Source organism: Eurosta solidaginis, chromosome 5 (assembly GCF_040869045.1).
Source record: "Eurosta solidaginis isolate ZX-2024a chromosome 5, ASM4086904v1, whole genome shotgun sequence".
In the NCBI taxonomy this organism is placed as follows: Eukaryota; Metazoa; Arthropoda; class Insecta; order Diptera; family Tephritidae; genus Eurosta; species Eurosta solidaginis.
The window spans coordinates 151,635,936-151,660,467 of NC_090323.1; the positions used below are offsets into that span (position 1 = coordinate 151,635,936).

The following is a 24,532-nucleotide window of genomic DNA, read 5'->3' on the forward strand; positions in this document are numbered from 1 at the left end:
GAGAGATCAGGGAGATAGCCGTTTATTTTATTGCATAGCTCATCGATCTTTGGGCCTGGGCCTGTGGCCATTATTGTGCAGTCATCGGCGTAGGAAACGATTGTGACTCCTTCCGGTGGTGAAGGTAGCTTAGATATGTAGAAATTAAACAAAAGCGGGGATAGGACACCACCCTGTGGCACCCCTTGTTTAATTCTCCTTTGTTTTGATGTTTCGTTTCTGAATTGCACCGTTGCCTGCCGACCACCCAGATAATTTGCGGTCCACCTTTTAAGACATGGGGGAAGGGTGGACCCTTCCAGGTCTTGCAGTAACGAGCCATGGTTGACCGTATCAAAAGCTTTTGATAGGTCTAACGCTACGAGTACTGTTCTATGGTGGGGATATTGATTCAAACCACAATTTATCTGGGTGCTAATGACATTTAGCGCGGAGGTAGTGCTATGGAGTTTTCTGAAGCCATGCTGATGAGGGGCTAGCTGCAAATGTGCTTGGAAATAAGGGAGCAAAATGGCTTCAAGCGTCTTTGCCACTGGCGATAGGAGAGATATCGGACGATATGACTCACCTACGTTAGCTGGTTTCCCAGGCTTTAGTAGCGGGACCACCTTGGCCATTTTCCATTTCTCGGGTATGACAAAGGTGGAAAGAGACAGGTTGAAGGCATGCGCTAAATATTTGAAACCCTCTTTCCCTAGGTTTTTAAGCATCGGCATGGCTATGCCGTCTGGGCCCACTGCTTTGGATGGTTTAGCGCGACCAATGGCGTCCTCAACCTCTCTAGCGGTGATGGTAATTGGTGACGCGCTGAGTTTGTGTTTATGTGCGTGTCTATTGGCTCTCCGTCTATCTTTGTCGACCGTAGGATGCATTATATATTGTCGGCAGAAAGCGCTCGCGCATTTTTTCACATCCGACAGCACCTTATCGCCAAAGGCGATGGAAACTTTGTCTTTGTGCTTAGTCGGATTCGATAGGGACTTTACGGTGGACCAAAGTTTACCTACACCGGTAGAGAGGTTACAACCTCTTAGGTGCTCTTCCCATTTCGCCCGCTTGTGTTCGTCCACAAGCAATCTGATGCGTTGGTTTATATCCCTTATTTGGGGGTCGCCTGGATCAAGCTGTCTTATAAGGTCGCGTTCCCTCGCTAAGCTCGCGGCCTCCGCCGGGAAGTAGGGCCGGATTTCGGGAATTCTCCCGGCGGGAATGAAATGTGCCGAGGCGGATTCAATGACCTTACGGAAGGCACGCTCCCCTTGGCGGGCATCAGTCGGGATAGGGAGGGCAGCAAAGCTGCTGTCTGTTGCAGATTTATATTCTTCCCACTTTCCTTTTTTGAAGTTTACGAAAGTGCGTTTTTCGGTGACGATGAAGTCGGCGGTACGCTCGAACGAAATAAGTATGGGCAGGTGGTCGGATGCCAATGTTACCATCGGCTGCCAGTTGACGCAGTTTACGAGTTCTGCGCTCACGATTGAGATATCTGGCGAGCTATGACAGCTTCCTACCATACGTGTGGGGGCGTCTCCGTTTATTGTGCAGAACGTCGTTTCGTCTATTTGATCCGCCAACATCTCACCCCTACTGTCCGCCCGCAAGTTTGAATGCCATAGGTCGTGATGGTCATTGAAATCGCCTAAGATAATGCGATTGTTGCCAGTGAGTAAGGCCTCGATATTAGGGCGGTATCCACTGGGGCAACAGGTGACAGGAGGGATGTAGATGTTGATGATTTCTAGATTTGCATCGCCTGACCGGACAGATAAGCCTTGACGTTCTAAGACATTGTCACTGCGGTCGATGCCAGGATCAAATATATGATATTGCACAGAGTGGTGTATAATAAACGCGAGGCCGCCTCCATTTCCGCTCTCACGGTCTTTCCTGTGGACATTATAACCAGAGCAGGTCTGCAATGCAGATCTTGCTGTGAGTTTAGTCTCTTGAATTGCAGCAATGCGGATGTTGTGCCGCTTCATGAAATCGACTATCTCCGTAATCTTCCCAGTTAGTCCATTACAGTTGAACTGCAGAATTCTGAAGTGCATGAGGGGTGACGCCGCCACTCTAGGGGTAAGTGAGGGGTGACTACGCCTAGGTTGTGGAAGGCCAGGACGCAATTGCTGTTGTGGCCTTGGGACTGGGCACCCTTGGGCAAGCATTGGCGTACCCGGATGATTTGGGTTTGCGACCTGGCAACATGGCGCGATGAAACCCGTCGGGGGGTTGCCGTCGCGGAGACCAGAACATCTAGGAAAGTGGCACCACCCAAGGCAGGAGCTGCATTGAGCGGATGTCGCAAACCTATATATTCTGTGCTGGCAGACGGAGCAGACGGAGCAAACGGAGGCAGGGACTAAGAGTCTGTTTCCCTGACCTGCACGATTGCTGCCAGAAAAGAGGGGGGGAGAAGAAGACGGGGGCAGGGGCTGATGCTCAGCATTGCTACCAGCTCTACTACGAAGGTAGTAGTTATGAGTGGTATCTGCTGTTTGAGTTGTTGGCGCCGTGGGGCGCGAGCAGCAGCGGGTACTTGTTGTGGCTTGCTGAGCAGCGAAGCTGCTGGAAGGTAGTGGGGATACGCTTAGGCGTAGACTACGGGACGCCCTTGGGCGTGAGCAGCAAGGAGCCACAAAAGATTTATAAAAGTTACGTAGACGTCGGGTTTTGGGATCAAGCCCAGAACAACCTGTCCGATGCAACCATCCCTTGCACGAGACACACTGAACAGAGTATGACCGTCCTAAAAAGATTCTTTTCTGGCAAATGCAGCAAACCCATTTCTCAGGACCGGGGTCAGGAGACGGACCCGGATTGGGTTCGATACCTTCCCGGAGTAAGAGAATATGTAGCAGTCCTGCTGCAAGGAGCTGCTGGGAGGATGACAATTTGTGGGAGGGACGAAACAAATTAAATGGGGTCACACTGAAATGACAGTCCTTGGTCGGGAAAAATCCCGAGTCACTCCGGTACATAGAACCGACTGCCTTGGGAAGCGCCCCGGTGATGCACAATTTTTTGTGGGTACGAACACAACAATAACCACATGGAAATCGCCAACTTCAACTGCAAATATCTCCGGACAGAGATACAATTTTTCTTTTTCTCCTTCGGATTATTGTTCTCGAGATTAATACGCGTCTTTTGACACCTCACTCGATATTTTTGGTAGCGTATTAGCAGTCGACCCCTCAACTAGACTATTACCATTTTTTATAAGCGCGGCCAAAGGCCGCCAACGCAGAAAGGTGTTCTGCGCAAAAATACTATGGATCCCACCCCCGGTTTCGGAGGTACCCGCGGGTCTTTTTTCGGTGTTTCGTTAATATCTTTTGAACGAGTTAAAATTTTTCTTTTCCGCCTTCGGATTATTGTTCTCGAGATTAATACGCGTCTTTTGACACCTCTCTCGATATTTTTTGATGCGTATTAGCAGTCGACCCCTCAACTAGACTATTACCTTAAATACTGTTTAAATGTTATCTTAAAATATTACATATGTTATTTAGGTAATAGTCTAGTTGAGGGTTCGACTGCTAATACGCTACCAAATATATTGAGAGAGGTGTCAAACGACGCGTCTTGACATCAGTATTAATAATCCGAAGGCGGAAAATAAAAATATTAACTCGTTCAAAACCTGGCCCTCAGCCCATATGCCAGCACAGAAGCTATAGGATTGCGACTTCGAATTCATAATTTCATCGACGTCACTTTCCTAGAAGCTCTAGGTCTAGCTCCAAAGACTTTCTAATGGATATTTTTTGTCGCACCATGCTGCCGAGCTATACTAGAGAATCACCTTGAAAAGTTGGGGATTAACTATTCGGCCAAATATGCCGCCCTCGAAATCATAAGCAATGGAAGTGGATATCATTGCGTAACTCATGGGTGAAAATCGTATCATCCTCGGCGCATCTACATAATTTAAATTTTACTAGGACCCTGGATAAAATTTTTAAAATGTAGACCAAAGTTTGCAGACATTTGTGTTCGCAACGTTGATTTTAATAATCTTGGTTAAAGTTCTTCAACTTAAGTATGTGGTGAGAATCATTTCAAAGGAGTGTTTAAACCCCTGGAACCAACTAAAAGATTTTGCACCACTGGTTTCGCTTATTCGTTTAGACAGTCGGATTATAGAATTTTTGAAAAAATCTGCACTTTTTTCGAGTAACATGCTTTTTTAACAACTTGAGAACAATTTGAAAGCATGTTCGACTTAGGCCATTTTATTTGAATTCATTGTTCCTTATTAATTTTTTGAAAAAATATATTATAAACTTCTAAGGAGGGGGCCCCCATCCGCAAGGGCCTCCATGAATTGCGCTTATCAACCCCAGTAAAAAGCTAGAACAGGATTCGATTGCTAATACGTGTCCAAAAATATCGGGAGAGGTGTCAAAAGACAGGTATTGACTTCGACAATAATATTCCGAAAGCGGAAAAAATTTTATCTCTGTCCGGGGATATTTTTTAATCCCACCTCTTTGGTGGACCGGCCAAGTTAATTTTCTATAAGCACGGCCGAATGCTGCCATCGTCGGAAAGTGTTCTGCGTTAAAATATTATGAATGCCACCCCGGTTTCGGACAGACCCGGGGTCATTTTTCGGTTTTCCGTTAATACCTTTTGAACGAGTTAAAAAATAAATTTTTCGGGTAATTCTATACGACAGCATGACTGCTAATACGCGTCCAAAAATATCGAGAGGGGTGTCAAAAGACGCGGAGATATTTGCAGTTGAAGTTGGCTATTTTCATGTGGTTGTTGTTGGGTTGAACCCACAAAAAAAATTGTGCATCACCGTGGCGGTAGCCACGGTTATACCACACACCCGGACTTGGCATGGCGTAGCCCAGGGTTATTTTTTATAAGCGCGGCCAAAGGCCGCCAACGCGAAATGGATCCCACCCCCGGTTTCGGAGGTACCCGCGGGTCCTTTTTCGGTTTTTCGTTAATATCTTTTGAACGAGTTAAAATGTTTATTTTCCGCCTTCGGATTATTAATACTGATGTCAAGACGTGTCGTTTGACACCTCTCTCGATATTTTTGGTAGCGTATTAGCAGTCGACCCCTCAACTAGACTATTATCGCGCGGCCGAAGGCCGCCAATGCAGAGAGGTGTTCTGCGCAAAAATACTCTGGATCGCACCCCCGGTTTCGGTGTGACCCGGGGGTTATTTTTCGGGTTTTCGTTAATAACTTTGAACAAGTTAAAATTTTTGGTAATAGTCTAGTTGAGGGGTTGTTGTTGTTGTTGTAGCAATGCTCGCCCCACCTAATAGCCCCGACCGATCACAAATTGTCATCAATATCCTCTAACGGGAGTCCAAGGAAACTTGCCGTTTCAACAGGGGTGGACCATAAGGAAAGGGGTGTTAGAGGCGTTGGTTCCACATTACAATTGAAGAGATGGTTGGTGTCATGTGGGGACACATTGCAAGCGGGGCATACATTTTGTATGTAGGGGTTGATTCTCGATAGGTAAGAGTTTAACCTGTTACTGTATGCAGAACGAAGTTGAGCAAGAGTGACACGCGTTTCCCTGGGGAGTATGCGTTCCTCTTCCGCGAGTTTTGGATAATTTTGGTTAAGAACTGGATTCACCGGGCAATTCCCGGCATAAAGGTCCGACGCCTGTTTATGGAGTTCACCAAGGACTTGCTTGTGTTTTTTCACTTCATACGGCTGGGTTCTCAGGTGCCGTATGTCCTCAAAATGCGTACGGAGATGACTCCTTAAGCCCCTAGGCGGTGCTGGTTCATCAATCAGATGTCTGTTGGGATGCCCAGGTTTCTGGGTATTCAACAGGAACTGTTTGGTCAGCATCTCATTTCTCTCCCTGATGGGGAGAATTCTCGCCTCATTGTGCAGATGGTGTTCTGAGGACATAAGAAGACAGCCCGTGGCGATTCTGAGAGCAGTATTTTGGCAGGCCTGTAGTTTCTTCCAGTGGGTGATTTTTAGGCTTGGCGACCATATGGGTGACGCGTAGCACGTAATCGGCTGGCAAATTGCTTTGTATGTAGTCATGAGCGTTCCTTTATCTTTTCCCCAAGTACTGCCAGCGAGGGATTTGAGGATTTTATTACGGCTCTGAATTCTTGGAACAATTGCGGTTGCGTGCGCACCAAAATGTAGATCCTGATCAAACGTCACACCCAAGATTTTGGGGTGTAGGACAGTCGGTAGCGTAGTGCCATCGACGTGGATGTTCAAAATGGTCGACATTTGGGACGTCCATGTTGTAAATAAGGTCGCGGAAGATTTAGTCGGTGATAATGCCAGGTTTCGCGAGGCGAAAAAACTGGAGAGATCAGGGAGGTAGCCGTTTATTTTATTGCATAGCGCATCGATCTTTGGGCCTGGGCCTGTGGCCATTATTGTGCAGTCATCGGCGTAGGAAACGATTGTGACTCCTTCCGGTGGTGAAGGTAGCTTGGATATGTAGAAATTAAACAAAAGTGGGGATAGGACACCACCCTGTGGCACCCCTTGTTTAATTCTCCTTGGTTTTGATGCTTCGTTTCTAAATTGCACCGATGCCTGCCGACCACCCAGATAATTTGCGGTCCACCTTTTAAGACATGGGGGAAGGGTAGACCCTTCCAGGTCTTGCAGTAACGAGCCGTGGTTGACCGTATCAAAAGCTTTTGATAGGTCTAGCGCTACGAGTACTGTTCTATGGTGGGGGTATTGATTTAAACCGCAATTTATCTGGGTGCTAATGGAATTTAGCGCGGTGGTAGTGCTATGGAGTTTTCTGAAGCCATGCTGATGAGGGGCTAGCTGCAAATTTGCTTGGAAATAAGGAGCAAAATGGCTTCAAGCGTCTTTACCACTGGGGATAGGAGAGATATCGGACGATACGACTCACCTATGTCAGCTGGTTTCCCAGGCTTTAGTAGCGGGACCACCTTGGCCATTTTCCATTTCTCAGGTATGACAAAGGTGGAAAGAGACAGGTTGAAGACATGCCTAAATATTTGAAACCCTCTTTCCCTAGGCTTTTAAGCATCGGCATGGCTATGCCATCTGGGCACGACCAATGGCGTCCTCAACCTCTTTAGCGGTGATGGTGATTGGTGACGCGCTGAATTTGTGTTTATGTGCGTGTCTATTGGCTCTCCGTCTATCTTTGTCGACCGTAGGATGCATTATATATTGTCGGCAGAAAGCGCTCGCGCATTTTTTCTCGCTCGACAGCACTTTGTCGCCAAAGGCGATGGAAACTTTGTCTCTGTGCTTAGTCGGATTCGATAGGGACTTTACGGTGGACCAAAGTTTACCCACACCGGTAGAGAGGTTACAACCTCTTAGGTGCTCTTCCCATTTCGCCCGCTTGTGTTCATCCACAAGCAATCTGATGCGTTGGTTTATATCCCTTATTTGGGGGTCGCCTGGATCAAGTGTCTTATAAGGTCACATTCTCTCGCTAAGTTTGCGGCCTCCGCCGGGAAATGGGGCCGGATTTCGGGAATTCTCCCGGCGGGATTGAAATGTGCCGAGGCGGATTTAATGACCTTACGGAAGGCACGCTCCCCTTGGCGGGCATCAGTCGGGATAGGGAGGGCAGCAAAGCGGCTGTCTGTAAAGGATTTATATTTGTATAAAAATTCTTCACTATGCACCTTAAAACAATAGCACAACAAACTCCTTTTATTTATGGTATATAAGTTATACTATTTTAATTCACTTGTATTATACAATAGAAAAAAAGGAATAATTAATAAAATAAAAAATGAAATATGCGCGCCGGCGGGCGGGCGGTAATTTAACTGACGAACGGTGCGGGCACGATCGATGCGTGTTTTCGGGCGGGTAGTTTAATGACAACTGATTGAGAGTGAGCGCGGTGTTGGTCTGCAAGCACAGCTGTGCTGCACTTGCGCTTGGCCGCACTGGCCGGGTGTTGCCAGACGGAGGGGGGCGGACTTAGTCCGAAAACTGGATCATGTCTTCAACATGCCCCCCCCCCCCCGCCCGACGCGTTGATGGGTTAAGGGCGGCATCAACCCTTTCAAGGGCCGCCCGTGCCTTTTCGACCAATCTACGAAGTTGTTCGTTCTTGTGACGAGCCGATCGGCTTTGTACCGCGCTCTGGCGGTTTTCCGTGCGGGCTCGTGGGGTTGCCCTGTCTCTTCGTCGGCTGTCGTTGTCCTGGCGACCAGCATGGTTGTTCGGTCGAGCCCGGTGGAGCAAAGTGTGCTGGCCGAGGGAGCATTTTCGGCAGCTGCTTGGGGAGTCGCACGCCCCGGTGGAGTGTGAAATTGCGAGGCAGTTGAGGCAGTGCCGGTGGGTTTTCGCACACTGATATCGTTCCTCCGGTTGCATCGCTAAAAAGGCCCGGCACTGTCTTAACACATGCCGTTGACCACAGAGGCGACACTTTGGTCCCTCGGTTGTTTTGCGGGTCCTGTAAAGACAAGAAAAGAAAAATATTCGTATTTGCCGGCATGGGTGAGGGTAGCTTATATATCTTTTTCAGATTGTTAGGGGCATGAAACAGAGGGTACCAGAGGTAGGGTTGGCACTACTAGGCCGTTGGTATCACGCCCAGTTTGGCAATATTACGGGTGATTAGTCCATTTTGGGTTTTGAGTTCCACAACTCGAACATGGTTATCCGATCCAGGGTGTAAAGTGATTACCCGTCCCAAACGCCATTCGTTCGGGGGTAGTAAATCATCCTTTACCACGACTAAATCTCCAACTTGAATATTGCGTTGAGGGCATTTCCATTTGTACCGCTTATGCAGCTCCTTGAGATACTCGCTCTTCCATCGTGTGCTGAATTGGTGGTGAAGCACTTTCAGTTTCTGCCATTTGTTGACCAAGGTGAGATGCTCTGCAGTTGGCTCCGGTAACGACAAGAGTGGCGCGCCTCGTAGGAAATGCCCTGGGGTTAGGACTAGGGGATCCATTGGATCTTCGGACATAGGAGAGAGCGGTCGGGAGTTGAGGACCGCCTCTATGCGTACTAAGAGGGTGGTGAGCTCTTCGAAGGAAAACTTCTGGTTTCCTGCTACCTTCGTGAAGTGTATCTTGAAACTTTTCACGGCCGCTTCCCATAGACCACCCATGTGTGGAGCGTATGGTGGGATGAATTTCCATGAGAATCCGTGAGTTGCATATTTTTCTGCGACGTCTGTAGCGACTTCCTTAAGAAATGTGGTAAATTCCCTTTGAAATACGCGTTGTGCGCCGACGAACGTCTTTCCGTTGTCAGAAGATATCTGATGGGGTAGGCCACGGCGGCCAGTGAATCGGGCAAAGGCTGCGTTGAAGGCGTTGGTGGTGAGGTCAGAACACACTTCTAAATGAACAGCCTTTGTGGAAAAACAGACGAACACACAAACGTAAGCTTTCACATACGAAACTCTGCGAAGGGGAGAAGTTTTTACCATAAATGGTCCAGCAAAGTCGACTCCTGTTGTATGAAAGGGTAGAGAATATGTTGACCTCTCGGGTGGCAAGGCTGCCATTATCTGCGTTTTCATCTGCTGTTTATAGATGGTGCAGGTTTTGCAGTGGAAGACGAGCTTTTTGACCTTTTGCTTCAAACGTGGAATGTAGTACTGTTGCTGTACCATTCGGATCATCAGCTGTTTGTGGGCGTGCAGCAGGTTCGAATGGAGGAAGTCTAACAGAAGAGAAAAAAATCGAGTTTTTGGGTATGATAATTGGGTGCCGCTCATTAAAGCTATAGGTGGCATATGCTAATCTTCCAGAAACTCGCATGATTCCTGAGTCATCTAGCATGGGGTTTAATGTCAGAAGGGTGTTCTTTTTGCGTAATGGTCCTGAGGTTTGAAGCAGCTCTATTTTGTCTCCGTAGTGATTCCGTTGAGTTTGAATGATGATTTTGATTTTGGCATCATTCACTTCGGCGTGGGTGAGGTTGAGCGTGGCTGGAACTTTCAGTTTCCTTGCTTTCTTGATAAACCGCAACATATAGGCCACGACTCTAAGCGCTCGAGAAAACGACGAAAACCGATCGAGTATGTCTATATTTTCTTCCTGAAGGGTGTGGAATACGTCCACATGTCGTTGTTCGGGCGGAGTTGGGTGGTGAGGTGTATCCTTTGGCCACGAAGTTGATAGATTGCTAAGCCAATTAGGTCCTTCCCACCATAGTGGACATTGGACTAAATCTTGAGGCTTGCACCCTCAAGTGCTCAAATCCGCTGGGTTATCCTTACTGGAAACATGCCTCCAAGTGGCGTTGTCGACGTTCTTAAGAATTTCAGAGGTTCTGTTGGCGACATACGTTTTCCAGGTATGGGGTGGTTTTTCTAACCAGGCCAGTACGATGGCAGAATCGCACCAGAGAATGAGTTCGTGTTGTGGTAGATTCAGCTCACTTCGCAGCTGTTTCACTAACTTGGAGAGTAAAACTGCTCCACAGAGTTCCAACCGTGGAAGACTCATGGTTTGGAGGGGTGCTACTTTGCTTTTAGCAGCTAGCAAATGGGATGAACAACTATTTTCATGGGTTTGTACTCGTAAATATATACAGGCACAAAATGCTTTTTCTGAAGCATCTGAGAATCCATGCAGCTGGATTAGTTTATCGGGGGAATACTGTACCCACCTAGGGATTTTAATGTCTCTGATATGAGGTAAATTTTCATAAATTGAGGGCCATTTTTGGAGAGCTCCGGGCTTCACGTCTTCGTCCCAATCCGTTCCTTCCATCCAGAGTTGTTGCAGCAACATTTTTGCAAGAATAATTATTGGCGAAAGCCATCCTGCGGGGTCAAACAGTTTTGCAACTGCTGATAAAATCTGCCTTTTTGTAGTCGTGTTTTCTGCTGATGGTGGATCATACGTGTAGGTGAAGGTGTCGGTTAGCGCGTTCCACTGAATTCCAAAGGTTTTTGTTGAACTCGAATCATGGAATTTAAGGAAGTCGACGTCTAGCAAATCAGGGTCGGGAACGGGTTTTAAAATTTCAGGGTGATTTGCCGACATCTTCCTCAAAGGGAATCCTGCCGATTTTAAAGCTTCGATAACTTGAGTCATGGAGTTCAAAGTGGACTGTATATTATGACCGCCTGACAAAATATCGTCGACATACGTTTCATTCAACAAAATGTCTTTAGCGAGGGTATATTCATCTTGACAGTCGTGGGCGAGTTGGTGTAGGGTTCGAATTGCCAAATATGGCGCGCAATTTACACCAAAGGTGACTGTTTTTAGTCGAAAATCTTGTATCGGCAGAGTTGGGTGTTTCCGAAAAACGATTCGATGAAAATCTTTATCTTCTTCATGGATGAGTATTTGGCGATACATTTTCTCAATATCGCCGTTGAAAACAAACTTATAAAGTCGCCATTTAAGTATTCAACGAGTTGCCAGAATGCGACATTTTTGATGCGTTGAAGACGACTCGCACTTTTGTGGTTTTGCTGTCGGGTTTTATGACAGCATGATGGGGTAGATAAAACGATAGATATTTACCATCTCTAATTATCTCTTGTTGGGAGGCGGGTTCCATGTGATCCATGGTTAAATATTCATTAAGGACTTCATAATATTTGTCTCTTAATTCGGGGTTTCTTTCGAGCGTGCGTTCGATGCTGATGTACTGCTGTTGTGCTGCGGGTCGTGAATGACCGAGTGCCAGATTGGCTGGAAATTCCGATTTAAAGGGTAGTTTGACTCTGTAGCATCCATCTTCCTCACGAATTGTGGTTGTCCGGTAGAGTGCTTCACAGTACTCATCATCTGCTGATCTTTGTTGGGTTTGGTGAACTTCTTCCTGTTCCCAAAATTGTCTCAAAAGCTGATTGATGGGGTCATCGGTGCATTCCGTGACATGAGTGCTGAAGGTTGATACCTTTTCAGCTACAGGGCCGCTTAATATCCATCCGAATATTGTGTTTTGGGCAAGTAATATTCCACTCACATTTCGTAGGAGCCCTTCGGTGAGGATTTGCGGGGTGATATCGCTGCCGATTACCACATCGAATTTCGATGGTATCGAATACTGTGGATCGGCTAACGGTAAATGGGACAGTTCTTCGAGATCGATGCTTGAAACTCTGACTGTGGGCAAGAACTTAGTTAGCTTCGGCAAAATTATTGCTTGTGCGTCTATCATTTGGGTTAAGTCTGCTGAACAGAATGTTATCTGGCAGACTTTATTGGCATTTTTCACAACCGTTCCACCCATTCCAGATATCTAGTGGAGAGACTCTTTTGTGGGTAGACCAAGAACCTTTTGTATACGGGATGATACAAAAGTTTTTGTGAACCTTGGTCTATTAGGGCACGAATTTTATGAAATTCGCCAGCAAAGTATACTGATACTATTGCTGTGGGTAGTAGGGTGGTTCCATGATTACTCGAGAAGAGTGAAGAAACCGGGTTTTTGTCTTGAGACTGTTGGGAGGAGGTGGCTCTTGCGGCGGCTTTCGATGTTGAGGCTCGCTCGTCGTCCGTTCTCCTAGGGGTGCCGGCTTGGCCATTTTGAGCTCTGGGGTTTGCTTGTGATTGTTGGGGTTTGGGCTGCAAATGCAGTAGCGAATGATGACGCTTTTGGCAATAAACGCACGTGAAACTACTTTTACATTCGTTCTTGGGGTGTGACGTTGATAAACAGTTTTCGCAGTAACAATTTTCTCTCACAAATTTGATTCGGTCTGATACCGATAAATTCCTAAACCTGACGCAAGATTTGACTGCGTGGTATTGGTTGCATAATCTACACGAAGCCGTTTTATTGAACTCGGTGTGATATGCATGGGTTTTATTATTATTGGGTTGGGTCGAGTTTTGATTCACCGTTCGTGGCGTAAAACTCGAAAATTGGAGTTTCGCCTTGCCTGGTCTATAGGTACTTAGTCTTTCTACTACCTCATATCTACTGGTGAGGAATTTATTCATGTCCTCCCAAAGGGGCAGCTCCTTCCGGGAGCTGAGCGATTGTTCCCATAGCGAAAGGCTTTCACTTGGCAGCTTTGATGAGCACAGATAAACGAGGATCGGGTCCCAGTCCGTTGTCGGGATTCCTTGGGTGTTAAGGGTTGACATGCAGTTGTTGATTGTTGTCTGCATCTTCTGTATTTGTTCTCCGATTTCTGCGAATATTGTGGGTAGGTTGAACAGCGTCTTCAGTTGGTTGTCGACGAGTATCCTTTTGTTCTCGTACCTAGATCTGAGCGCTTCCCAGGCAAGCTCGAAATTATCATCGCTCAGTGGGTATTGCTTTACAATAAGTCCTGCTTGACTTTTCGTTTTCAGGCGCAGGTGGTATAATTTTTGAGCGGGTGATAATTTAGGGTGGTTTTTATAGACTGCCGTGAACATATCTCTAAAAGATGGCCAGTCTTCGTATCCACCATGAAATACTTCGGTGTCGCATGGTGGTACTTTCAAATAAAAACCGTTTGCGTTTGAATTGTTTATTGGGTGGGCGGGTATTTGGTGTTGGTTGGTGCTAGCAGTATTAAAAAGCTGTAAGGCTTCTAAAATTTCTGATTTGCATGTTTGGTACGTTTCCATGCATTTAGCAAATTTTTGCTCAACTGAGCCGCTGACATCTGTATAATTATCAGAGAAACTTACATCTCGATGGGACTCTAGCACCTTTGCCCATATTTTATCTAGGTCTTCTAATTTGACCTTAAGCATACACTCTGATAACTCGGTAGCTTGGGAGGGTGACCATCTTGAGCAGTAAACATCTACTTGGTTACCGTCATATATGAATTTCTGCAGGCATTTGTCTGCAGTGGTCAATTTTTGGGTTTCGTTTATTTTTGGCATTATAATTTAATTTTACCAAGAAATGGGAGCTTTTATTAAGCTGTGAAAATCGAAAAAAAATTGTCAAAAGGGCAAAACAAAATTTTTTTGAAACCAGCCTAATGTACGCTTGGTTTTTAATACGGGCTTGTCTCAGCGCCTCTGAGTACAAGTAATGTGAGTATATAGTAATATAAATATTATAATATTTGTGTTCACTGGGTTTTTTATTTTTTATTTTTTGAGACCGGCCCAATGTGTACCGGCTTTTTGGTTCGTGCGTCTGAGCACAAGTAATATGGGTATATAGTACGTATGTATGTATATATATAAGTGGGTAAAATATATTTGCCGGTAAACTGTGGTGTACCCATGGTTCAACTATATACAGGTTAGCTCATCTGTAAAGCAACAAAATATGTCTGTTCAAATTGTCAAAATCTGTGTATTGGTGTTGGTGCGAATGGTATGGAATGGAAACATAAAACTTAGCAGTTTTTGTATGTGTAAGTAAAATGTTGCCAATGTGTTGTTTTCATTTTGAGTTTGCCATCTCCTTTTGACAATCCTTTCGACCATGCAATGACATAAATAAAATCAGCTGATGAGATGAGCCAACCTGTGTATTGGTGTTGGTGCGAATGGTATGGAATGAAAACATAAAACTTAGCAGTTTTTGTATGTGTAAGTAAAATGTTGCCAATGCGTTGGTTTCATTTTGAGTTTGCCATCTCCTTTTGACAATCCTTTCGACCATGCAATGACATAAATAAAATCAGCTGATGAGATGAGCCAACCTGTACATAATTGAACCATGGGTGTACCAACAACCTTTTGTTTGCCGTGCCAATGCACTTGATCTGTATTGACAAAGTAAATGTATGCAAAATATGTAACCGATGATCTTCTTTGTTGATTCCTTCTATTATGTTGTTACATATACTCATGCAATTACTTTGTTGAGGGTGGGTTTTTGGCTTATGCAAAAAGATATACAAGTGCGTGTGGGTATTATGGGTGCATATAATTGTAGGTTTGTATGGAAAATTAATATTGGGTGCACCGGTAAAATAAACTTTGAGAAAAGTGACAAAAATTTGCCAAAGTTCGTTGCTATGGGTTTTTTATAAAATATATTTTATGTAATATATGTATATATGGGTAAATTGGGCAGCGGTGAATTTCACGCTGGAAAAATATATATAGCTCGTGGATGATTACCGAACTAAGTGGGTATATACATATATTACATATATACGTATATACTTTTATAATTAAGTAGGTATTTAGCGCAACGAACTTATTGGGTATATAGAACCGGGCAATAGATTTTCCGTTGGTACGGGAATGCAAATTTATTTGTTGAAAAATGTATGTGTTTTTTGAAGGGACTGTACCTGTTGGTAACAGTGAGTAAGCAAATGAAAATTTTGCCGTTTAGGCTTTTGATGTGGGTTATATACCCAGTGTCCGGATCTTTAGATCTGAGGGGTATATAAATTTTGGGATTTTTAGAATTTGGGTCCGTACTTTAGACGGAGGGAATATATATGGGGGTATATATTGGGTATGTTTATAATGAAGGGGTCCGCATTCTAAGATCGGAGGGATATATATGTATGTATATATATGGGAACAAAGTACTCACTCTGACATGTTATTTCTTTTTACGTGTTTGTGTCCTGGTTTTTGTAAAAATTCCTCCTTGTTGGTGTAGTTATTTAATGTTGTTGTTGTATCTTCTTTTATGTTGTGTGTCTTTGTTGTATTGTTGTGATCGTGATGTGTATTTTTTTTTCCAATTAAGTTTTACAAACAAATTTTTTCCAAATACTTTAGTTTTATTTAAAAATTGTATTTTTTCTCTTGTTTTTCTTTCCAACAATTATATTTTTATTTTTTTCAAATAAATTTTTATTTGCTTTAAACTTTTCTTTCCTTTCTTCACCCACTTTTTTTCCCCCACCCTTTAATATTCTTTGATTTTTTGTAAATAAATCTTATGTTTTTTCAAAAACTTTTTCCTTTTCTTTTCTTCAAAACTTTTTCCTGTATATGAGTAGGTATTTGTTTTTTATTTTAACGAACAATTTTTATCTTTCTTTTGTGTTTTTAGGTACACACGTTTTTTGTCTATCTGTGTTTGTATATATTTTTGTTCAACTTATTAATATTTTTAAATAATTATTTTCCTTTTTTTTTTGTCTCTTGTATATAAAGCGTTATTATGTTTCTTTCTTCCTTCACTTTTATTTTATTCAATTTGGATTTTAATTTTTTTCTTTTTTTTTGCAACACCTTAATGTAACCCTTTTTTTATGTATTTAGGTATGTTTTATACTTTTGCCGTTGTCACAAACGAAAATAATTTTCTTTTTTTTGTCGATCTTGATCTTTTTTATGTCTAATTTATTTGAAATAATTTTTGTGAAACACTTTTATGCTTTTTTTCGTGGTTTTTTGTTTTCACTTTCGTGTTGTATTTGTATGTTTAAGTTTATTTTGTATTGATGTATGTGCACTATTTTTTGTTATAATTTTCTTCATTCGCTTTTTTTGTATGTTTATATTTAAGCACTTAGTTTTATATTTAAATTAAGCACTTTTTTTTTTTTTGTTACGGTGTCCGTACCGATCCGCGTTTTTCTTTTTATGTAAAATTTGTTATTTTTCGGTTTTTGCTTTTGGTCGCTGGCCTTTTCGACACAAAAGGATCATGTATAAAAATTCTTCACTATGCACCTTAAAACAATAGTACAACAAACTCCTTTTATTTATGGTATATAAGTTATACTATTTTAATTCACTTGTATTATACAATAGAAAAAAAGGACGGCGCGACGGCGGGCGGGCGGTAATTTAACTGACGAACGGTGCGGGCAAGATCGATGCGTGTTTTCGGGCGGGTAGTTTAATCATAGATGAATAGATTTGCTACTCTTTTTTTCGAGAGAGCGCCGTCAAAATTCACATTTTTTATAACATTATAATAAATAGATCTGAATATGGGGATTTTTGACATACATTTCGGCGATTATAGTTTCAATCATTTAATAAAATGATAGTCGTAAAATATTCATTTCTTTAAACTTATTTTACAATATTACGACTAGTTAAAGTCAAATATAAACAAATCTAAGTAAAATTTATATTTTGATTAAATTAATAAGTAAAATATTGTAACCCATTTAACTCACAGTGAAAACCATATATTCTTTTGAAATTTCTGTAAATCATACCTACGATATAATAGTTAACATCATTTAATGGAAAGGCTTACCCTACATGTCTAACGTTCCAGGTTCTGTGAGCAAAATGGATTGGTTGCATCAGGACTTCATATTTACAAAACCTTTTTTTAGTGATAACTTTTGAATGGGAAATAATATTTACCCTCCGCCTTCGAACTAATAATATTTACACTAAAACAAGTTTTTTTATCTTTTTTCCCATAATTTTTGAACGCATTTCTACAGTTCTAGGTCAAACTAAAGTTTACCAAAATTTTTGGCCCGTTTTTCATTTTAGCTGGCACATTTTTTGTTCTGGCACCCGCTTCAGCTGGCGCGAGGGATTTATCTGTGATTGTTCCCAGCTCAAATTTGAGATAAATCCCTCGAGAGCGCAAAAAATGAGAGAGTTTCGTATCAAGTCATCTTTGAGTTTAATGACAACTGATTGAGAGTGAGCGCGGTGTTCATTGTTTACTATATAGTTTGGCAGCTTAAGTAGAGGTTATGTTGCGAATAGAGTGGAAGGCAGTGGACTAGGCAGTCGAATGTCATATATTGAAGGAATTGTGTTCGGAGATTTTTCAAAGTTAAAAAAAAAAAAAATGATAAAGGCTTTAATATAAATAAAACTATTGTTTTAATAACAACAAAAACGCCATATATATTCTGTATACATAAATTTGTAAGGATTATCTCACTTTAAAATTTGAATTAAATAATCTAAAGTTTTGTTTTGAAATTGAGTCGAGAACTGTGCGTGTGAATGTGCGAATTTTCGCTTAGGCGTAGACTACGGAACGCCCTTGGGCGTGAACAGCAAGGAGCCACAAAAGATTTATAAAAGTTACGTGGACGTCGGGTTTTGGGATCAAGCCCAGAACAACCTGTCCGATACAACCATCCCTTGCACGAGACACACTGAACAGAGTATGACCGTCGCGACGCGTATTAATCTCGAGAACAATAACCCGGAGGCGGAAAAGAAAAATTTTATCTCTGTCCGGAGATATTTGCACTTGAAGTTGGCGATTTCCATGTGGTTGTTGTTGTGTTAGTAACCACAAAAAAAATTGTGCATCACCGTGGCGGTAGCCACGGTTATACCACACACCCGGACTTGGCCTGGCGTAGCCCAGGGTTATTTTTGATAAGCGCGGCCGAAGGCTGCCAACTCAGAAAGGTGTTCTGCGCAAAAATAATATGGAGGTACCCGCGGGTCTTTTTCGGTTTTTCGTTAATATATTTTGAACGAGTTAATATTTTTATTTTCCGCCTTCGGATTGTTAACACTTATGACAATACGCGTCGTTTGACACCTCTCTCGATATTTTTGGTATCGTATTAGCAGTCGACCCCTCAACTAGACTATTACCAAATTTTTCTTTTCCGCCTTCGGATTATTAATACTGATGTCAAGACGCGTCGTTTGAAACCTCTCTCGAAATTTTTGGACGCGTATTAGCAGTCGACCCCTGTTCTAAACTATTACCTCAACCCCTTGAATCCCATGTATTAGCAGTCGACTCCTCTTGAATTTTTACTTTTACTTAACGATTTTTCTGAGTTTATCATATTTATCGCTCTTTTACAAAAATCATCAATCGATTGCGAAAAATCGATAAGCTCAGTCTCATATCTATAGCCGAGCGCCATATCCACACACTTTCTAATTTATCTGCCAAGCAAGTAGTTTATCATTTCGCAGATTTCTAATACCTTGATATGGCAAACACTGGAGACGTTTATATTGTAGCAGCGGCGCGCACAGCAATTGGTAATTAAGCACAAACATATGAATAGTAAATAGTTATTTTAAAAACGCCTTTTGAATTTGTTATTTCTGTTATCAAAATTAGGTTCATTCAATGGATCGCTTTCTAAATTGAAAGCTTCCGAACTCGGTAGTGCGGTTATTAAGGAAGTACTAAAAAGAAGTTCTGTTAGTAACGAAGATGTGGATGAAGTCATAATGGGGCAGGTTAGTAGTAAAATAATTAAAATGACAGTCTGAGGCTATTCATGCTACCAACTGCTCAAAAATTATTAATTTATTAGGCTCTAACAGCCGGGCAGGGGCAAAATCCCTCAAGACAAGCTTCGCTAGGGGCAGGGCTTCCCATAACTGTTCCGGCTTATAATATCAATTTGCTTTGTGGCTCCGGTTTAAAGTACGTGCACAAAAATATTTCACCTGTTCCTATTTTACTTGTATTTTTTATTAATTGATATCAGAACTGTAGTTTTGGGTTATCAATCCATACGGAGTGGCGACTCGAAAATCGTTATTACTGGTGGCCAAGAAAGTATGTCCATGGCGCCGCATGTTATACATTTACGTAATGGCATCAAAATGGGTCCTGGCACAATGTTAGATACAATGCAACATGATGGTCTTACCGATGCCATGTATAATATTGTTATGGGCGTGACAGCAGAAAATTTAGTTAACCAGTATAATATTACACGTGAGCAACAAGATGAGTATGCAGTACGTTCACAAAATTTAGCAGAGAATGCACAAAAAAATGGTTACTTTGTTAAAGAAATAGTACCAATCGAATTGAAGACGCGTGCGGGTACACATATTTTCGATAAGGATGAATATATCAAAACTGGCGCTACAATTGAATCGTTAAAAAAACTAAGAGCATGTTTTATTGATGTAAATATTTTGATTTTTGTTAAACGTAATTGATTTGTATAAATTTAAGTTTTTTCTTCGTATAGAATGGAACTGTAACAGCAGGAAATGCCTCGGGTGTTAATGATGCTGCAGCGGCAGTGTTATTGATGTCAGGCAATGAAGTAACGAAACGTTCAATCAAACCTATGGCTAAAATTGTTGCCTGGGCACAAACTGGTGTAGAACCCGATGTTATGGGTATCTCACCAGTAAGTGCAGTGCAAGCTGTGGTAGGTGTTACTTAATTAAAAGGAGAAATTATAAAAGTTCAAGAGATGGCTGACTAAGTTTTTGGTTACAGCATATCCATAAAAATTAACGTAGTATGTATATTAGACTGGGCTCTTAACGAAATTCGCAAAAGACCAACCCTAAATTTGTTGCTTATTTTAAGAGGGCCGTCGTGGTGTGGTGGTAGCGTGCTCGCATACCACACTTAAGGTCCTTGGCTGTATATGTTGCAAAAAAAAAAATTCAGCTTTTTTAGAACTATTTTTTAACAAATCAAAAAATTTATAAATATTCGTCTCTTTTCATTACATCTCTATTAAAGTTAAAAAAAGCTGGCTGGTCTCAGGAAGAAGTCGATCTCTACGAATTAAATGAAGCATTTGCAGGACAATCTATTGCAGTGCTGAAAGGACTTAATCTAGATGCAAGTAAAGTGAATGTTAATGGTGGTGCTATTGCATTAGGTCATCCAATTGGTGCATCGGGTTGTCGCGTATTAGTCACTTTATTGTATGCATTAGAGCGTTTGAATTTAAAAAAAGGTATCGCATCATTGTGCATTGGCGGCGGCATGGGTATAGCTATGGCTGTTGTACGCACTTGAAATAAGCACCAGCAACATATTATTGTAAATAATTGTGTTTATAAAGCTATAAAAAGAAAATTTGTTGTTCTCTGGAATGCATAAAATCAATTCCACAATAGTTGCACCAAAAAAATATTGTTTACTTAAATAATATGTACAGTAAATATTTATGTGCCTTAATTAATTTGCATAACACATTTAGCTGTTGTGAACTGTCTTTTTTTATATTATAAAACGTAGCTCCTCGGTCTATTCGTGTACATGCATACCTACACTATATAAGTTAGATGTACATATCTATACACACATACATATAGTGAAATTGTATATGGATAAATGGACATAAATTCACGCATATGTGGATAGATATAATTTGCATCTTATTAAGTATATTCAAATGTAAATATGTTTTGTAATAAACAAGTGTCAAATGCCATCTAACAATGGAAATTGTCGTAAATATGATTCACTTGAACAAATTAGAGATCATTGAATAAACAGGCTCTTATTCCAATTTCAGAAAAGGCTGCATAATAACGTTATTTTTCAAACGAATGAACAATAAATAACCTAAAAAAATTTAGTTCTCGAGCATTGTGAATTCATACAAGTGGAAAATCTTTCTATTCCTCCATTGCCACATCTACCTGTCAAATAATAGTTGACAGGAAGAATGGCATCGTGTTTAAAGATCACGTATCGAAAAACAGTTGCACTCAAACGATAAATATGAATCCGGCAAACTATTCGTAAAAATGATAACAAATTATGGATGTAATGAGTAATTTACGTATGGCCTTAATCCGATTCACCACTTCAGAGCTGTTGTGATTCAAACTATTGATTTTGATCACGGATCGTATATCGTATACCCCCAGCGGGTTAAGGGGTTAGAATATACCCGCGGTAGGTATGCCTGTCGTAAGAGGCGACTAAAATACCAGATTGTAGCGCAACCTTTTCAGGTTGCCAGCGCAATATATAGCTTCTCCAAACCGAATTGTCAACCTCACCTATCCGTGGCGAAACCTGTTTCATTAACAGCCGAGGCTCTGGCGACCCGGAACTCCTCATGGATCTAGGGTTGGGAGGGCGGGGTGGCCTAAAAGGTCGCATGTGGTCATAAAAAATGGTTCCGAGATGGTCGGGCTTGGTATCTGAACGTACCGGATCTCCATCCGGCAAAGGACCATCAACTCGTTAACACTCCGCAAGGCCTTCGGGGAGTGTCCTTATCGCTACAACAACAACAACATCACGGATCTTATAATACGATACTGGCCTGATTTCAGACAGGGTCTCAATAAAATAGTTACGTTAAAGCCGTTATTGAACTCACATCTTCCATACAATATTCAAATTCTTAATTATCTCGTTATTGCTTTATTGAATGCTAATCATGGTTCAACTACATGGCTGGCTCATCTGTACAATAACACAATCAGACCAATTCCAAATACCCCAGCTGGTTAGGGGATCAGAATATACCCGCGGTAGGTATGCCTGTCGTAAGAGGCGACTAAAATACCAAATTCAAGGGGCTGTGTAGCGCAACCTGTCAGGTTGCCAGCGCAATATATAGCTTCTCCAAACCCAATTGTTAACCTCACCTATCCGCGGCGAATCCTGTTTCACTAACAGACGAGGCTCTGGCGACCCCAAGCTCCTCATGGAACTTGGGGGTAGGGAGGGAGGGAATGGCCTGAAGGTTTAATGTGGCCACATAAATCGTTCCCGAGATGGTCGGGCTAGCACCTTAATGGTACAATGGTACCGGAGCGTACCGGATTTGTATCCGGCAAAGGACCATCACATCGATAACACTCCCCAAAGCCTTCGGGGAGCAACCTTATCGCTACAACAACAACAACAACAAATTCTAAATATTCTCGCGGATTTTTTTATTCCCGCGGAAAAATTCCTCCAATTCTTTTCTCCTAGGTAGAAGAATAATTGGGGAATAGGAATTTCGAATTTTCGAAGTCAGCTGTTTTGTCAATTGAAATTTCGTTGCGCATTTCTTATTTTAAAAAATTGTAAAGTTTAATTATTGTTGCCAATTTGTTTGAAATTAAGAAATAAGGTATAAACAATGCACATTATTGCATTTCATGTGTTATTCACTGAAATGAGTAATGAATTGGTGCCACAGCAACATCAACAGAGGAGCATAAGAAGAAGACCGGCGGGATAACACAAATCCGGCGGAGTTGCCTGCATTCATTCTGCAAAGCAATTTTCTGGCGGCCAAGTCGAGTTGAGTTCGCCTTTCGCCATATACCAAAATCTATTTAAGCCTCCTTAAAAAATCCTTGCGCAATTTCTGGATGGTTGCATCAAATATGCGAAGAGCTCTTCCGTTGCTTATGATATATTTTTCGACTTAAAATAAAGAATATTGTGGTTGTTGTTGTTGTATTAACAGTGAGAATATTGTGGTAGAATGTAAATACATATTTTAGCACAAATTTGTACAAATAAGTATTCTTTCTTAAAATAACCAATTTCCTTTAACTATTTTGATGCATTCCCTTTAATTTAACTAGTGAAACAACTCCTATGAAATGGCAGAGAAATCTGCCTCTCCCTCACATTCACAATACCTACTTTTCTCCCATAACCGGTGTAGGGTTCTTATTATTTTTATTTAACTTTGTATTTTAGTTACTTTAAACTTTGTAATTTTTAAATGTATTATCAATATTTTAAGTTTCAATATTGATTTTTCAATTTTCAAAAATTTTGATTATTGTGAAAAATAAAATAGTCGCATACATTTAGGCGTATTAATAAAATATAAAGTTTAAAACGTGGTTTCAATCTTCACAGCCGGTTTCCGCTTTTTCGAACATTGTTCAGAATACGAGGAATGGGAGTAGTGCAAAAAATCACAAGGAATTTTTATTTAGAATACGAGAAATGGGAGAAGGGAAAAAACTCGCACGGAATTTTCGTTTAGAATTGGGCTGAATATGTCTGTTCAAATTGTCAAAATCTGTGTATTGGTGTTGGTGCGAATGGTATGGAATGGAACTTGGCAGTTTTTGTATGAGTAAGAAAATTGCGGTCTTTCAGTGAGTTTTACAGCTCCGGCTCCCGCTCAATTCTCACGGGAATGCTCTGGATCATTGAGAGACTTGAGAAGCAGATGTCGTGAAATTTTCGCACACGTGAAATGTGATAGGCAGATGTCGTCGTTGTTTTTCATTTATCTCATACGGCGAAAGGCTAAGCAGCGACATCTATTTTTGAAAAAGTAGGTATATTAAAGGCCGCGTTGCCAACCTAAAAAGAAGTAATTAACAAATTATATGGCTCACAAATTGAACCAGGGTACTTTAAAAATCGACATAAGTAACCTGCACGACAATTTTGAGTTTTTAAATTAAGACTGTGTTCAACTGTGAATGAGTCATTTCGTTCCCACTGCCCAACAATAACTAGCGCTTTAAAATTTTTTTTTTTCATTTAACTCCTTTGTAAAAAATGTAGAGATTGCTGGATTTGGTATGGCACGTCGATTTACAGAAAAATTCGAAAAATATCTCTTGTTATTAGGGTTTAATCTCTATCGCCCGGTTTTTCAGTGCGACTTTGAGTTAACTAGAGTTTAATATGGTCACTTTGGCGCTTTAACTGAGAGGAACAGTAAAACTCTAATGCCTAGGGCCAAAACAGCAAAGTTAGATTGAAATTATTTCTCTGCCGAAGCTGCCCAGCACTGCTCTAAAGTGAGATCGATTGTTTTAATAGGAGTTTGTGTGTTATCTACAAAATAGTCTAATAAGTTCAGTTACTTAATTTTTCAATTATTTTAGTTTAAAATTATCGATTTGTGTATTTATGTTGTCCTTAAAAATAATATTTACAATAATAATAAAAAGAGATACACAAATACACATTACGTGATTACATTTCGGTATATGATTTTGCTAGGATAACAAATTACAACAAACACAGTAAAAGATCCATACGAAGTCATTAGTCGGTCATATACTAAAATTGTTTATATTCCTTTCCTCTCACCACTATAAGTTCGCA

General features: G+C 41.5%; 3 protein-coding genes across 3 annotated transcripts in view; 1 reads left to right on the plus strand and 2 right to left on the minus strand.

Annotated features, from left to right (window-relative positions):
• LOC137254002 (uncharacterized) overlaps positions 1-15,511 on the minus strand; it is a 106,955-nt gene extending 91,444 nt beyond the window's left edge. The window contains exon 1 of the mRNA XM_067791656.1: positions 15,407-15,511. The gene's annotated coding sequence lies outside the window, so the exon portion shown is untranslated. The remainder of the gene's footprint in view (positions 1-15,406) is intronic.
• Aldh7A1 (aldehyde dehydrogenase 7 family member A1) overlaps positions 1-15,537 on the minus strand; it is a 55,426-nt gene extending 39,889 nt beyond the window's left edge. The window contains exon 1 of the mRNA XM_067791657.1: positions 15,407-15,537. Within this exon, the coding sequence (XP_067647758.1) occupies positions 15,407-15,414 (8 nt within the window). The 5' untranslated portion in view covers positions 15,415-15,537. The remainder of the gene's footprint in view (positions 1-15,406) is intronic.
• Positions 15,538-18,620: 3,083 nt separating this feature from the next.
• Positions 18,621-20,941, plus strand: Acat2 (Acetyl-CoA acetyltransferase 2). The gene is made up of 6 exons (XM_067791666.1): positions 18,621-18,765; positions 18,848-18,969; positions 19,047-19,159; positions 19,224-19,653; positions 19,719-19,904; positions 20,228-20,941. The coding sequence occupies exons 1-6, from the start codon at positions 18,714-18,716 to the stop codon at positions 20,507-20,509; spliced, it is 1,185 nt and encodes a 394-aa protein (XP_067647767.1). The 5' UTR covers positions 18,621-18,713; the 3' UTR covers positions 20,510-20,941.
• The last annotated feature ends 3,591 nt before the right edge of the window (positions 20,942-24,532 follow it).

Excerpts from the sequence above, each read along its gene's own strand:
- Acat2 (XM_067791666.1), top strand. The coding sequence starts at position 18,714 with ATGGCAAACACTGGAGACGTTTATATTGTAGCAGCGGCGCGCACAGCA. Across the intron at positions 18,766-18,847 it reads AGCGGCGCGCACAGCAATTG|GTTCATTCAATGGATCGCTT; the intron begins GTAATTAAGCAC and ends TATCAAAATTAG. Across the intron at positions 18,970-19,046 it reads ATGAAGTCATAATGGGGCAG|GCTCTAACAGCCGGGCAGGG; the intron begins GTTAGTAGTAAA and ends TTAATTTATTAG.